General features: G+C 35.2%; 1 protein-coding gene across 6 annotated transcripts in view; it reads left to right on the top strand.

The window, feature by feature from the left end:
* The window catches only part of LOC142339617 (uncharacterized), a 111,081-nt gene that overhangs the window by 45,852 nt on the left and 49,385 nt on the right, over nt 1–15,844 (top strand). For all 6 annotated transcript variants that reach the window (XM_075389784.1, XM_075389782.1, XM_075389783.1 and 3 more), the window contains 5 exons: nt 9,176–9,268; nt 9,566–9,625; nt 10,442–10,500; nt 11,543–11,669; nt 12,048–12,180. In XM_075389784.1, the coding sequence (XP_075245899.1) occupies nt 9,176–9,268; nt 9,566–9,625; nt 10,442–10,500; nt 11,543–11,669; nt 12,048–12,180 (472 nt within the window). The remainder of the gene's footprint in view (nt 1–9,175; nt 9,269–9,565; nt 9,626–10,441; nt 10,501–11,542; nt 11,670–12,047; nt 12,181–15,844) is intronic.

Below are 15,844 nucleotides of genomic sequence, written 5' to 3'. Positions count from 1 at the left end.
TTTTCGACATTTTGCGTAAATTCTTTTTGACTTCTCTAGGCTAGTTTCACTCTTCTGTCATTCTGCTCAAAGTCCTTTTAAACAGCAGCTGCTCAGCAAAGCAATTCAAAATGAAGAGAGTCAGTATAAAAAAATCAAAGTCAGCAACAGAAGATGCCCGGTACTTGAACTTTGTTCTCATAAGTTTTAGTTATGATCTATAATGCTTATTGGTATTGATACTAGACCCTGTAGCCTCTCACTGAGAGACAGGAGTATGTTCAATTACGAAATGACATCAAAATAAATCGCACTTAAAATGTTTTTATACAAAAATCAATTTTTGTTATTTTCATTTCAATCCCAATAGAGAATCATGAGAAATTATGAGAATCAACGGCGGCTATTTTCCGGCAATCTGCCGGGTATGCTTTGCTCTTGAACGATGTCCATAGCAATTATTGTAAACGTTTTGGTCTTTTTTGCAATTTTTTCGCTTTACCGTTTTTGGGCTTTTCTTCTAGAACATTCTTTGACTTCTCCAGTGACTTTTTCACGCTTTCGTTCTTCTTTTTTGGGTGATCTCTCTTGTTCTCACTTCGAAGTATAGCTTTTTGCTAAAATAAAAACTTTTGCAGCATAGCAACAAGCAGGGACTGAAATTCGAGTGGGGAGTGCTTCTGGTGAGGGATTGCAGAGTCCATGGTTCGAATCCCGGCGTAGTTGACTGTTTGCTCACATAAAGAAAATTTTATCTAGGCTACAGTACCTGAATTAAATTGCCTCGCCTGTCGTTCAAGAGCAATGCTTACGACATAGTCGCATTATGTTTTTATGCGATTATTCGCTTTACAAAATTTTTAGAGCCTTTCAGCTGAGTAGTCTCCAAGTATGCGATTCCCGGAAACTGTTTTGGTGACTTATAATTATGATGTGAAGAGAGGTTGCCCCCAGTCCCCGGTGCAAGGTGCACCCCCCCCCCCCGGTGGCTAGCCACTGACGAAGCTAACCGCTCTATTAGGAGCAATTCCCCCAACGTTTGTCGGTTACGTTATTCATATTTGCAGCCAAAAGCTATTCAGAAAATTTAACATTAGCACTGCATCAATCCTACAAAATGACAAAAATTACTTGTGAGCTCTGACGTACAGACAATTAAAAAGTAATTTTAACGTCCTGTAAGGTCAAAATTTAGAGGCCCGTAACGAGTCTTAAACATACTCTTCGTGTAAAACTGCGTATTGTTCGTCCTTAGCTGTTTATTTTCAAAGGTTCGCGTGGACTTGGTAACTTTTAGAAATTTCAAAAAACATGCAGATTTGTAAGATGCACAAGAAATTTATTTTGGTTGTGCTTTTCAAGAAAATTGCAGCTTTCAACTCTCTGAAATAGGTCTAAGTTCTTTATGGAAAACATGTGACCATAATCATGTGCTAATCAAACAGTCATTCGACAGGGACAGCCGAAAAGTTTTCGAAACTCTTTACGTTCAATGAGATACTATTTTACTAAGTTTTCTGAATTTTACTTTGATAGCTTAAGAACTTTGGAAAAATTTATGCTAGTAGTCGCCGCCATCTGTTCAAACGCCTTTTTTATTCGGGCGCTTTTTTTCATAAATTTCATAATCGTACCTTACACTTGGTTGTACTTCTATTTTTGTCTCTAAAAATTTGCGCGAAAAATTGTTCCGCCTTCTTAATTCTTTGCTTGAATTTTGAAATGCAGTTCCTTTTCAAGTTTTCAATTATGTCGGGGAATTGGATATTAGGCGAAAACTCGATTAGGCGAACGAAATTATTTCAGCCATTAGGCGAAAATCCTGACCTAAAGTTTTGTGGTAATTAGGCAAGTAGCTTTTAAAACACCTAAAAGAAATTATTCGTGATCTTTTCGATGCAGCCAAGATTCCCTGACAGTCGTCTTTGCATGCAAGCGAGTGGTGAAAGTGCGTGCCATTTGTATTATTTTTTCAATGTTTTTGCGTCGCTTTACTCGGCTTCATCAAAGCCAATTTTTTGTTTTAAAGAACTAACAAGGAAAGAATAGAGAATGTTCAAAATTACTTATCAATAGCTTTAATGTAAATAATTTAGAAACAATTTTTGAAAAAAAAGCACTACCGGAGTTGAGGAGTTAAATCCCATCGTAAAGATGCTCAAAATTTAATAACTGGTCGTGTTTTGAAAGTTTTGTAAGCTATTTTTCGATGTCAATTATTATGGTCTTTTAATTACATTATATTACCAATCGGATATTGCAGTGTCTTAATTGGTATTCGACTAATTTTTACAAAACCATAGTTAAAAATTTTTGCCTAATGGCTACAAAAATCTCATTCTCCTAATCGAGTTTTCCAATTAAATCCTACGCTTGATGTCATTTTAATGAAAGAGTGGATAAAGCAGGCAAATGCTCCAACAACATGGCATTCTGTGATTCATTTTATAGTTAAGAATCGTCCTGGCAGAGAGACTCGATAAAAGCTTCTAAATTGTGAGAAATTGGAGAAATCGTTTTCCAGAAGTTATTATTCTTTAAAACGAAAATTTATGCGAGTAATGTGTGAAAAAGCCAACCTACCAATTGACAAAAATGCTTTTGATCTCTAAATTACAAACAAACGACTAAACCAAATTATTGTGTTTGTGTAAGGCAAATGTTTAGTGCCCAAAAAAAATTTTTTTTCATTTAAGAAAAAAACGCATTATTTCCTCGGTATGTGGAATATCATTCGGATTCTTTTATTCCCGGTAGCGTGTCGGCGAAAATTGTTTTGCAGGCAAGTTTTCTGTTGCCATTATGCGCCATTGCCTTATCAAATTGGGTAGGGCGAGTAGGTACGTTCCAGCCCAGTAGTTTTACAAAAGGTGCCTTTTTACATTTGTTAGGGCACTTACGTTGAGGAGTATGTTGACGAAGTAACGATTATACAGATTGGCAATTAGACATTGTCGTTAATTGCTTAAGTTAACGTGCTAAAAATTATATTGCATTTGGTTGGGACGCTGGTTTTTAATAATGTTTCAATTTGGAAGCCAATTTGAATTCCCAATTAACCATTTTTTATAATACTCGGGAACATCGGCAAGTAGAGAACTTCAACTTGCCTTCTTGGCACACGAACCAATGTGTTTTCTTTGTTCTGTTTCTATTGGTGTTGTTTATCAGCCGTCGTCAACTACTCGAACGGCTTTTATTTACGGACTCACCTTAACAATTTGAATGATCGGGGTGCTGTCATTTTTTGAAGATAAGTTTAAATAGTAGTGGTCTGTCAAGTCATTTAAATGGGAATTTTGAACGCGCAGAAAAATTAATGGAATGAAAAAGCGACTGGTTTTGCGTAATTGAATTTTATGGGGCATTGTTGAGTCTGAATTGATTGATTGCCTAGTTTTCTAAAGTTTTGAACAGGTCTCTTGGAAGCAACCCACAAAGTGACTTATTCACTCACTTTTCCTGTTTGAATTCATCTTTGAGGTCAGAGAACTTCAGTCACAACTGAAGGCCACAGTAGTATCTATATTAAAATTTTAGCTGTAGGCATTTTGACTGATAAAAATTGCCTGGCGAATAGAGCAGACATACCCTCCTAGCCCACCTTTTTGAACGTTTTAAAACAATTCTCGTTCTTGTTTTTGATCATTGACCTTGAAATAGTTGGGAAGCTATTTACTAGCAATCTGACCCTTCCATCTATGTTAGGATACTAGGCTTGTACGCATCGATACGTATTTTGTGAAATGTTTTACTGCCAAATTTTTGCATGATAAATAAACGGAATTTATGCGTTAAATTATTGACTGGATAAACTTCTATTCCCGAAAGCCTAATTAAACTGTTTTTCTGGCGCTTTTGTGTTTATATAACTGAAATACCTGTTCTTTTTTTATATCCAAATTTATGGTGGCGATTTATTTTGCTGTTAATAATATGCCTGGTATTATAATAATAAAATGTTTTAACGGCTCATGTGTTGTCTGTTTTTATAATTCACGTTTTCAAAATTTACCATTATTTTTATAGATTCTGTTTTTTGACAAATCTTTTGCTCTTTAGTTCCGGGAACTGGACTTATAACTTAAGCCAATGAAGCTGCCAGTTGTCGACAAAACATACCCTTTTTACCGAGTTTTTGCAGATTTTAGGAAAAATATATTTTGAAGCTTCAAATTGTTGTTCTTGTCCCATCCTTCTTCCACATCGTGGGCAGATATTTACCCTGATCACCTGTGTCGTAAATTGCCGCGATGGGCACTCATTGTCTGGGGGAGGTTGGCTGTAAAAGATCCGATGGAAGCCAAGTCATTTGTGGGCGGGGGGAGCTAATGCATTTCGGGATTAGAGGCCGGCTCACGCACATATCTAAATTAATATCTGCGAGTAATCCGATTCCCATGTCCGCAGGCGTGCATTCACCCACAACCTGGGTGCGATTCAGGGGGAGGAGGGTACTCTTTCACTTGTGTGCCCAATTTGCTCCTGAAAACAAAGTGAATTTGTTTGGACTGGCTAGATTAAATTAGGCCGCCAAAAAATCCACTTTGGCTCTATTTATTTAGACCAGTAGCGCCGCTGCAGATTTCAATTCATTTTTGCGCAGTTCTCTGTGTGAAATAAAAAGACGCCAGTGTATTAAGAATAAATTGCAAACTACATGTTAAAGGCCTCCTCTTTCCCGGAGGCTGTTTAAAACATGCAACATGTTTTCATGTATTGAAAAATATTTATTACCACATCCAATATTAAATTGATGTTAAACTTTTTTTTGCACAAATTGTTTTGTGTTCCAATTCGTTTGATGATGCCGAGTCTCGTTGTAACAAAAAGAATTTGAGTTGGGAATTTGAACATCTGGTAGAGAAATTCGCAAATAATACAGATCGACGTTGGTGTTATTTTTATGTGCATTTGTAATGTAATATTAAAATGGAATTTCGTTTGCATCCTGAATTATAGATGCAAATGCTCCGAAATAGATCAAGATACCAGCTGAAACTACTCAAAAAGCAAATTTAAGATGAAAAGGCGGTATTTTGTACAACGAAATCGATTATTGGGAACGTGTTCATATGCATGGAGCTATGAAGTTTACCTTTTTGGGACATGTTCATGTGAAATCCACATGCATGAAAATATAATATATTTTTCTATTTGGACGTATTTGGTAATTGCATGAAGTTTCCTTCCGGGAATTTTCAATTAAATAAGGTGTATTGAATTTACTCTGAAAATGAGCATTTAACTGTTTGTCTGCATGTGCAGGGTTTTATGGCAAACTATATTGGATCTGAGCTTCGCGTCCTTGCAACTAAAATTTTTAAATAAACATATAGAACAGTTTCCTTTGATATGATTCCAATCTAGCAGAGCAAAAGCTTCATATTTGCTCTCCAAACGGCTCCATATCAAAAAACCTGAAAATAATATTTTCTGTGTTATTGGGCCAGAAGAAATCCTGATGAATCCCTGAAGAAAATGTTTCTTGGGAAAATTTCAAATCGACAGACGTTCCATCAAACGTATCTTAAAAAAATAAACATAGCTAGCAGATTGCCAGAAAATAGCCGCAATAGCTTTGTAGACGTGCAGTCTCAAAATTATAAACATCACAGACTAACGTCGGGCGAATTGCTCTCAAACAACCGGCGAGCAGTTGGCTTCGTCAGTAGCTAGCCACGGTTTAGTGAGGCTAGCTTTACCTTGATTTGACTCTGCAACTTTTACTTTTCTAGCCTTGTTAGTAAATAAATCAAATAAAAAACTGATATTTTAAAAATTTGCAAGACATTGCAAAATTTAAAGAAAAGCTTCCAGAGTTCGCAGCGAAATTGTTCAAAACTATTTTTTGTCTCTGCAGTTAAGTCAATTAACCTATATGCAAGACTTGAAATGCTTCGTTGGCCATAAATTATCGTTAAACTCAGAAAAGGACAAGAATATTCAAAAATTTTGAAAATAATCGGAAATTTTAACAAAATCTTGCTAAAATTCAAGAAAAAGCCTTCAAAAAACGATAATTGTCTCGACAGACTATCCAGTATACCTGTTTCAAGCTTTACATAGTTTCTCTGGCTCATAAAGATCCATAAACGTGGAACATGATAATAATTTTCCGAAAGTTTGAAAAATTAAATTTTATCAAAAATTGCAAAAGCTGGAGTCGTTAAAATATTGATAACCATTACATTAACTCTACAAACTATGCAAAAACTTATCATCAAACCGTGGAGGAGATCCCTAGGACCCTGGTGCGGAAAAAATGATAAAAAATTCAAAAAGATTCAAAAAACTTCAAGAAATTGCAAATATTTCTTGAAAGTTGCTGATAGTTAAATCCTGAAAAACATTCCATTACATTTAGAAGCTATGCAGTAACCTATAATCAAACCCTAGAGGAGGTTAAGACGCTCTTCAGGCTGAAGAAACCTAAAATGACAAAAAAATTCAAAAAAACTTGAACAAAATTGAAAGTTGCATACAAAAACTGCTAAAAGTTGTGATAATAAAAGTTGAAAACTAATCCATGGCCAAAAATAATTTCCAGTAACTCTTTATCAAACCCTAACGGAGATTTTCTGTTAGGCTGAAAAATCTGAATAATGACAATGTCAAAAAAATTATTAAAAAAAACCAAGTTTTGTAAAAAAAAAAATGCTAAAATTAAAGGTGTTCAAACCTTGAAACATTCCATTAATATTTAGAAACTATACAGTAATCTATTGTCAAACCCTAGAGGAGGCGCCTCGGCTCTTGAGGTTTGAGAACCCTTAAATGCGAGGAAAATTTTCAGACAACTTGAAAAAGTAAAGTTTTATCAAAAAAATTGCTAAAATTTGTCATTAAAAAATTGAAAGCTATTCCATGATAAATAAAAGTAACTTATTATCAATCCCTTAAGGACATTTTCTGGCCCCTGTGTCTGGAAAGACTTGAGTAATGAAAAATGGGTGGAGGTTCCTTGACACCTAAGGCTGGAAGAACTCAAGAAATGATAAACATTTTCAAAAAGCTTGAAAAAATTGTGAAAATTAGCATAAAATGCATGTTTTTAGCAATCGGTTGTTCGTCAGTATCCACGGGGTGGGTGCACCGGGGGGCTACATGTCCATCCCGTTTTTGAGGACGAAAAGTCAAAAGCCTCAGACGAAAAATCGGTCAAGCGAAAAATCGCTTAAAAAGACCAGGACTAATATAGTTGCTACAAACTTCGTTTGAGAGCAATTAAACATGACTATCGTCTATAAGAGAAAATCCGTGAGATAAAATTTCATACGAAATCACTCGGTCTGTGATTATTTAAATCAATTGTTTTTATTCCAATATCTGTAATTTCGGTAATTTATTGAATTAATATGATAACTGGCATGAATACTGGCGCTAAAAAAGTCTGAGTTGTTGAATAACTTAAAAATTTGACTTTTAACAGCTCTTGTCAATTCAACGCAGGTGGTCTAATGTAATTCCAAGATCATATCAATGAATGATATTGCAGACTAATTTTGTAGATAGAAATTTTAAAAATTGTGTAAATGATAATGATCATTTAAGAATTCGTTTTATCATTTTAATCATCAGTTTAAAATTAATTTGTTTTCAATGATTTTAACCCTTCTTCATTTCCACGCTACAGGCTTTCATAAGATTTTAAAATTGAAAGCAAAATAGCTGATCATGAAATTAAACTTACCCTTGTTAAAACCGAGTTTGAAGCAATTATTGTAAATGAGCGTGACGTTAATTTTTGCTTGGCAGCTTTGTTCTAGAACATTATTTCTATTTCACCCCTGGAGTGACTTTTTCAAGCTTGACTTCTGATTTTTTTTGCGTGATACAAGTGTTTGTTAGAACAAAATTTTAGTCGCCCGAGGGACTTTGTGTCCTGAAGAGGCTCGAGAGAGACTAAGATTTTGTTCTATTGTTTTTAGAGAACTAAACGCTACGTGTTGAATTTCTTTTGAAATTGAAGTTAAGATTACAATTGTGAAGATTAGTGAAAGAGAAGTTTGCTGGTGCATTTTTTGCAATCGATTTTGTTTTGCGGATCTACAACGGGGTGGGACATTAGCCTTTTCGGAAATTAAGATTGCAGAAACAAATTCGATTGCTGAAAATGTCCCCCCGTTGGGTTCCCTGCCAGCTGTCTGTACTACTTTCAAGTGTCATAATTTAGATTTCTAACTGAGTCTATTTTTTTGCCCTAAACTTAGTGTCCTGAATTGGGACAAAATGTTTAGGGCCAAAAAAGTAGAATTTCACTTAAAATCTTTTTACTCTTTACTTTTACTTTTTACTTTTACTCTTTAAGTTCAATATTTCATACTAAACTCTCAGCCTCGAAGTTTTAGTGACCGATGAGATTGTACCCAGGGTTCTCTAAATTGTTGTTATTCAGTGAATGAGTGATTTTTAGAGCTTTGCTAGTCTAATAAGTATACAGTGTGTCAAAATTAATGACACAATATGGGAAAATTAATTCAAGTGTGAAAAGGGCATTTTTCTTTAGTTTATACCTAGAGTTAACTTTCCTTCCCCCTCCAGTCTTTTGAGAGCTATTCGTACCGCTTTAGTGACTTTTGTTTGGATGCAGGTTTAGAAAGTATTCATTGCCGTTTTTTGTCATTGAACCCTTTGTTTCCTCAAACTTGGTTAAAACAGTTGCAGCTGAGGATCATTTGATTAATTGCTCTTGAACGAAGTTCATAGCAATTATTGTAAACGTGTGTGTCTTTTTTATGCAAAAATTTTTCTTGGACAATTTTGACTTTTCGAGTGACTTTTACGCCCTTGACTTTTTGCGTTTCGCGTGATCTAAAATTCTCTCTGAATTACAATTTTTAAGCAGCTTAACTCAATTGGCGGCAATTTAATACTAAAAGTCAAATAAAAAGTGCGCCGAAACTGGTGCCATTTTTTACTTTAAATTTTAATAGTGGTATATGTTAACCTCTAATGTGGTTATTTGAAGCCCACTATTGAACTTCTTAGTCCCATTTAGGCTCCCCCTCCCCTCCTCCCCTGACTGAAGCAGGCTGCAATTGATTAGAGCTCCCACTAGTCGTTCGAGAGCAATTCTTCCGACGTTTAGTCGGTTATGGTATACCAGTGAAAGGATTTTTTAAAATCACGATCTTTTTGTCTCGAATTATGGGTCAAAATCTGAATGATAGATTTCGGTTTTTCTGTATTTTAGTTTGAGTTCAAGACAAAAGCGATAAAGAAGAAGAAAGTGAAGATTGTGGTCAGCATCAGTGGAGTCACTGTGACAGTTAGGAAGAAGAAAAAGGTATCAACAAACAAATTAAGCAAACAAACAACTTTGTTTATTCAGCAAACAAACAACTATTCGATCCACCTGTTGCATATGTTTTGTTCCAATAACGTTGATTCATGTTCTCTCAGCTTAAAAATAAATCTAACATTGGATTTTTAATTCAGCCTTAAGCCGTCGATAAATACTTGGATTGAATTAGATTGAGATTTTCTGTCCTAGCTCAAAATTTCAGTTCTCTGATTATTTTATCTGAAAAAGATTTGTTTGTAGTCATGAAATTTATGATAACAGTGGTCTGTGTTGTTGCAGGGAACAGAGACAGAAGATACCCAAGATACAGAAGAGGAAAACTCACACAGATACGATGAGGTAATTGTTCTTTTGTTAGCTTCTTCCTTTCGACCCCATTCCTTTTACCCCCTATATTATAACACCATAACCTTTTACCCAGCAAGATTTGTACCCCAAACCTTTCGTATCCCTTTTTTGAAGTGTTAATACCGAAATTCTTTAGCGAAACACGATGTATTCCTAATCTTTGATTTTAATAGTACGAATTATATAAAGGATTAAAATAGGGGTGATATGATAGAGGGGTGAAATTAGGGGAAAAGGCGGAACACCGTTTAGTTACTGTTCTCTGCTGCGCAAAGTTTCCATAATCTGTGCGCTTGTTTCGGGTTGCTTCAAAGTCATATTAAACATCACTGAAATATCGGTTTGAATTGCTACATCCATAAAACCCCAAAATTGGAAACCATCAAAATCTGTCTTGAGTGATGGAGTTTTAGTAATTTTACGATCGGTTTGAGTCAATAACCACTTGCGAGAGAACAAAAAGTGCACAAGCCCTGCCTTTCATAGTCATGCTGTCAGTTAAATTCGAGAAACCACAAAATCTACGATTTTAAAAGAACGCGTAAATATATGTCGAAAAGTTTCTCAGCATAAAACGACTAGGAATTGTATTTATTTACAGACAAACAATAGTAACATATTGTTGACAGAAGAATGTTATTTAAAAAAATCAAAATTCTTAGTTCGACCAGTGTCCTAAAAGAAGTTCAAACTTAAGTGCACACCTTTTTGTGCAACATTAGTTTCTTGAATTGTCACCACATGCAGTTTTTAGAGTTTTGAAGATGATACTTGATGACAGCAACTAACCTGTTATGCTTGTTTCAGAAGAGTTTTCGAGGATGGGATGATAGCCAAATGATCCTTCTGCAGCACCCCATTCATAGGTGAGCATATCTTTTTATAGCTGCGAAGCTGTAAGCTGAGCGTAGCTATATTGCGGTGCTCTTGGTTTTTTTTTGTTTCGTCGTCTGACGCTTCATTTTCGTTTTACATTTGTTCTAGAACATTCTGTCTCGTCACTGCTTAAATGGCTTTTTCGCGCTTGATTTCACGCTTTCTGCGTGACCTAAATTGCGGTTATTCAGAAACAGAATCTGTTCCTAAAACAAACTTGATTGTAAGAAAACAGATTGTATGGTCCGACAGCCGAGTGGTTAAGGCAACTGGCTGTTAATCCCTACATCGCAGGTTCGAGACGCGACAGGGAAAATTTTTTTGCACCCAAAAACAACCTCCTTTGAAATAAACTTGTAAGTTTTATAGGCGGCGGCGATAACTATTATCACCTCACTTCTGTATCTTTTTCCATCTGTATTTTACGGCACGCAAGTCTATTTCGCAGCTATTCCGGCAATCTGCCGGCTATGTTTATGACATTCTGATTTCAGCTTCTATTCAATGGTTGGTGTTTTAGCACTTACGACTTCAATTGGACAGTTTTGTTTTGTTTTGTTACCTTCCTAACGTGAATGGCTAATGATTTATGAGGACCTGACTTAATATAAGATAATTGATCAAGTATTAAGCATTGATTTTTTTTGATAGAGTATACATTTTCACAAGCGGACTCGAAACAATTTGTTTCAAGTTGGAAAAGATTTTCGGATCTTTTCCGTTTGTGCCCCCCCAGCTTAGTGGGCGCATATTATTTGCAACCCCCAGACGCACGTGCCATATTTTCACTATGATGATTTACTATGTAATGACACGTGCTCTGTAACTGGGGGGCGCATAATGTACTGGGGGGGCACAAACGGAAAAGATCCAGATTTTCTTTAAGAGGAAGAGTTATATTTACTTGGGATTTTACAGATGAAGAAGAGATCTGATAAGATACGGAAAAGATAAGATATTTATGTGATATGGACAATGTTCGGCTTTAAATTCGACATCAGTTGTTATGACTAAGGCCCTGGATATATTTAGGGTGTTCTACGTGTCTCATGACTCGCAAGACCTGAAAGTGTTCAGTTATATCTGCAAGGACAAAGACACCGGAGGAGTTGAGCATGTGAAGAGCTTCAAGTGCAACGTGTTCAAATCTTACAAAAAGGTTAACGGAGCCTTTCACTCCGCAATACTTAAGAACCTTACATGGTTTCAGTCTAACGTTCTTATATGCAATCTACTATCGCAGCAGTTGACGAAAAAGATACAAAACCAGATTAAAACATTTTTTCGATTTTTAATACTTTTCGTTATGCAAATCTTAGCATCAAATTACTTTATAACTTTATAGTTGGTGTAACTGTGGGTGGCATCATAGATACGAAAACAAACGGGGGAATTTATTGACCATATTCTTATCATCATTAGGCACAGGTATTGATGAAGTTGGTATTCAATATAGGCCGTTCCTGTAAACGCTTTCAAGTTTAGATTGATGGCAGTTAAATTCAAAATCTTAATCAGAAGTAATTTTGTGTTTCAGAGCCAGGCCATGCGAATAGTGCGTACTATAGGTCAGGCATTTGAAGTGTGCCACAGGTATCACACAGCCACGTCAAGAGATGGCTCCGAGATTGATCACGCGTCATCAGTCAGATATCAGGAATCCATCGATGGTTAGTCTTCTTCAGCACTCATGTACGTTATATTCTCACTCCAAAATGGAACCTGTAATTGTTCCAACCCTCAATGAAATTTTTGTGTGCCAACATGTTGCGACTTTTTGGCTGGCACGAAGTTAATTTTGATGTATAGGACGTGATTTTCTGAATCTTCAATTCTTTGCAGGGATTCTCTTGGTCTCACTCAACTTCATTTTTTTTATAGCTGCGAAGCTGTAAGCTGAGCGTAGCTATATTGCGGTGCTCTTGGTTTTTTACGACTTGAAGAGGAGTATTGGTTTTCTTAAGGTTTTTTTTTAACCGGAAGTACTATTCGTTCAGACGCTGTTGACCTAAAATTGAAAGTGAGTAAAATTGCCGTGCGAACTAATTTTTTTCTGAGTGCAAATAATTTTTATTCGATGCAATATTGAATTATAAACCTCGGAAATTGATACCACAGTGTTTTGCAGAGGCTGAAGATGCGTTTCAAGTTCAAAATTGGCACATAAGTCTTGATTTTTTAGTTATTTTTTGGCTTTTTTCTATTAATTTCTTCATTTTTGGATCTTTTAACCGTCTTGCTGTCAAAAATCCGTTAATATGGCAACTTCTTTTTGATAATTCATATACTCAACGCTTCTTTCTACCTCAATGTAATTTTTTTTTGTATTTTGGTTTTAATTACTAGAAATAGTCTTTTTGTGCAACATGATGGACTTTAATTACGTTTCAATAAAAAATCAACCATTTTTTGGCGTTAAGTTTTTGAAAAATAGTTCGAAAAACTTTTTCACAAATGTAGTCTTAAAAGTTTTTTTGACCATTTTTTTCCAAAATGTTCCGATGTTTCGTATTTTCTCTATTTTCCTTTTTTGAGTTCCCTTCAAGATGATAGATCTTTGTATCGGATGGCTCGTTATCTTTTCTATGTTTCGAATGCTTATTAATGAAATGCATTCGTTTTTCTTGATTTTTTTTATTTGATTTTTAACTTTCAAAAATCAAGAATGTCGTTTTGTTACGGTGTTCCTTAATTGCGTCCATATTCTTCACATTCTAGTTTGTATCATTCTACATAAGGCAGTACTGAGAGTCTGCTAGCAATACTTTTCCAAAACATCCACTTATTAATGGTTCCTGCAACTTTCTTCCGGGCTTGGTTTTAATTTGAACGATGATTTCCCTTTGAATATTCCTCTGCTGCTTATGCCTTTTCTATGATCAATTTAATTTTTGAATTAGTATGAAATCATGTTGTCTTGCGTATGTACAAGGAAGAAGTATATGCTCTTTTTTTCCTAATTGCAGTGATTAGAAGTGTAATTATAGTGGTTTTCTGATTCTTAACTTTTTGAGCATTCTTTTTTGAAAAGATTTAACTTAGTTTCTACGATTAATATCTGCCGTTTGTTTTCGCGATCTTTGAGATTAGAATCATGAATTAATTATTTGTGGGCAATTGATAGTCCTATCAGCTTTTTCAGCCTATCATTATTTTGACCATGTTAATTCGGACTTTTTTAACGTTACCAAACGTTTTCAGTAATATAAAAATTTGCTGCGTTTTGTTTCTCTTGGTGACAGTGGTTTAAGTCACCAAATCTTAGATCAGACCTGGGGAGGTAATGAGTCAAGGGTTTGATACAAATGGTAATGGCTTCCGCTGGATTTACGGTTTTTTGTGAAGTTCTGACGCTTCAAGTCGCTTCCGGAATTCTTCCGGCTATGTTTTTTGTTTCGTCGTCTGACGCTCTTTTTTCGTTTTACATTTGTTCACACAGCAAAGCTGTAAAAGTCAAATTTTCTGAATGATTTTTTGTTCTCACTAACGGCATTTGCGCGCGTGACGTCCTTTCTCACTCGCTTTAGCAAAAAAATTTTTAGGTTATTTGCGTGATTAGATTTTGATCATACATGACTTACCTCACTCAATAAAATGACTTTTGCACTTTAAAACTTAGGTTTAATTTGAATTTGTTTAAGGTCAAAGGAACTCATATGTGCAGTAAAGGTCCCTAATAAGAGGCTCTGTGGAATGAATTTTAACAAGCTTTATTGATTTATCCCTGAATGTTTTTTAGCCTAGTTTTTTGAGCGGCGTCAATTTTTGATCTGTATCTGTTTCTATCTCTATTATCTGGCACGCAGGTTTATTCTTGCGCAGCTATTTCGGCGATCTGCCGGCTATGTTACGGAATTGCTTTGAAATTACTGTTCTTAGAAAATGTTTTTAAAACGTTCATGTACTGTGCGAGTAGAATCGTTAACAATAGCCATCGTCATTATTAATATGACGTCAAATTCACTTAAAATCTGCTTTTTTCATTCATGCAATTTCAACTGTATTGCGTGAGTGACGTCATTTTCCACACTTATTGGAGCGAGTTTTTTTGTTAATTCGCGTGATTAAATTTTTGGTCACAACCTCACTCTCAAAACTGACTTCCTCACTCTGAATTTGACTTTTCTTTACTTTAATTCAAAGAGAAAATGCGTGTCGCTCTAATTGAAGAGAGCAGCTAATAGAAGCAGCATTATACATAATTCTAATCATTATATAATATCTCAGCCTTTAATAAAAATATTTTTTGGTCTGTTTTTTACTATATTTTTGAGACTGCAGATCTACAAAGCTATTGTGGCTATTTTCCGACAATCTGCCAGCTGTGTTTGCAAATGGTTGATTTTGAAAGCGTAAATAAGGTTTAGACAAAACGTGCCATTTTTCGCCTATACCAGCTATCGTTTTGCGTATATAACTATTGAGAATCTGTTTTTGTCCTAGTTCTGCGGTCCCTTCTTTCGAACTTCATTCACTGAGCGTGGGTCAGATTTTGTTCAACAAATTTTTCTCAATATACTGATTATGATCACAATCAAAATAGCATGATGAAAAGAAACGGTATAAAATAATATAGCTAGATAGTTGAGATATTGTGCTTTAGATAGACTCTAGTATTATGCTAACTGAAGCTGAACGCTAAACTTTTGAGCTTTTTTCGATACTTCGAGAAATTGCCGTCATTTTGCGTCTTTTCTTTCTTAACAGCCACCCTCAACTTCACAGCCGGCTCTTGCGGGCTTATGTTTGCAAATCTAAGAGTGGTAATGGTGACAATTTTCTTCAATCGGTGAATTCTATTCACATGATGTACAGGCAAGTGTTGCACGTTAAGAAAGTTTGTAGGGCATTCTGCTGTACAATAATAAAATGCAGAGAAAAATTAAAGTTTTTTGATGCATAGTTTTGTGGGAACTAGAAGAGTAGGCTGGAAAATTTTCGCAGCAGAGGAAGCATTTTTTTAACGTTCGAATTGTCAATGCAGTTTTTGAGTTTCAAATCTAACTTTTTCGCCCGAACTGGCTTTTTTTTGTTTTTATTATCAAGTACTTGTTTTTTGAGCATTTATGACCCTTTTGTGTTTTTATTGGACTTTTATTCACCATTTGCATTTAATTGTGATTTTTGCTGTTTTGGACGCTTTTTCATTGTATGAGCTTTGTTTGTTTATCATCAATTCTAAGTTGTACTGTTTAGCAAGTTTGATCAAAATAAGTCAAAGTTTGGCATATTTTCGGCGTTTTCTTCCTATTCCTGTGATTTTCATTTATTTTTTATGCGAAATTGTTCTATAAGTTTTATCACTAACAGGATGTTGAATGTTTTATCAACTGT

Source organism: Convolutriloba macropyga, chromosome 5, assembly GCF_964194025.1.
Source record: "Convolutriloba macropyga chromosome 5, txConMacr16.3, whole genome shotgun sequence".
Taxonomy (NCBI): Eukaryota; Metazoa; Xenacoelomorpha; order Acoela; family Convolutidae; genus Convolutriloba; species Convolutriloba macropyga.
This window is presented reverse-complemented; position numbering and strand designations above follow the sequence as displayed.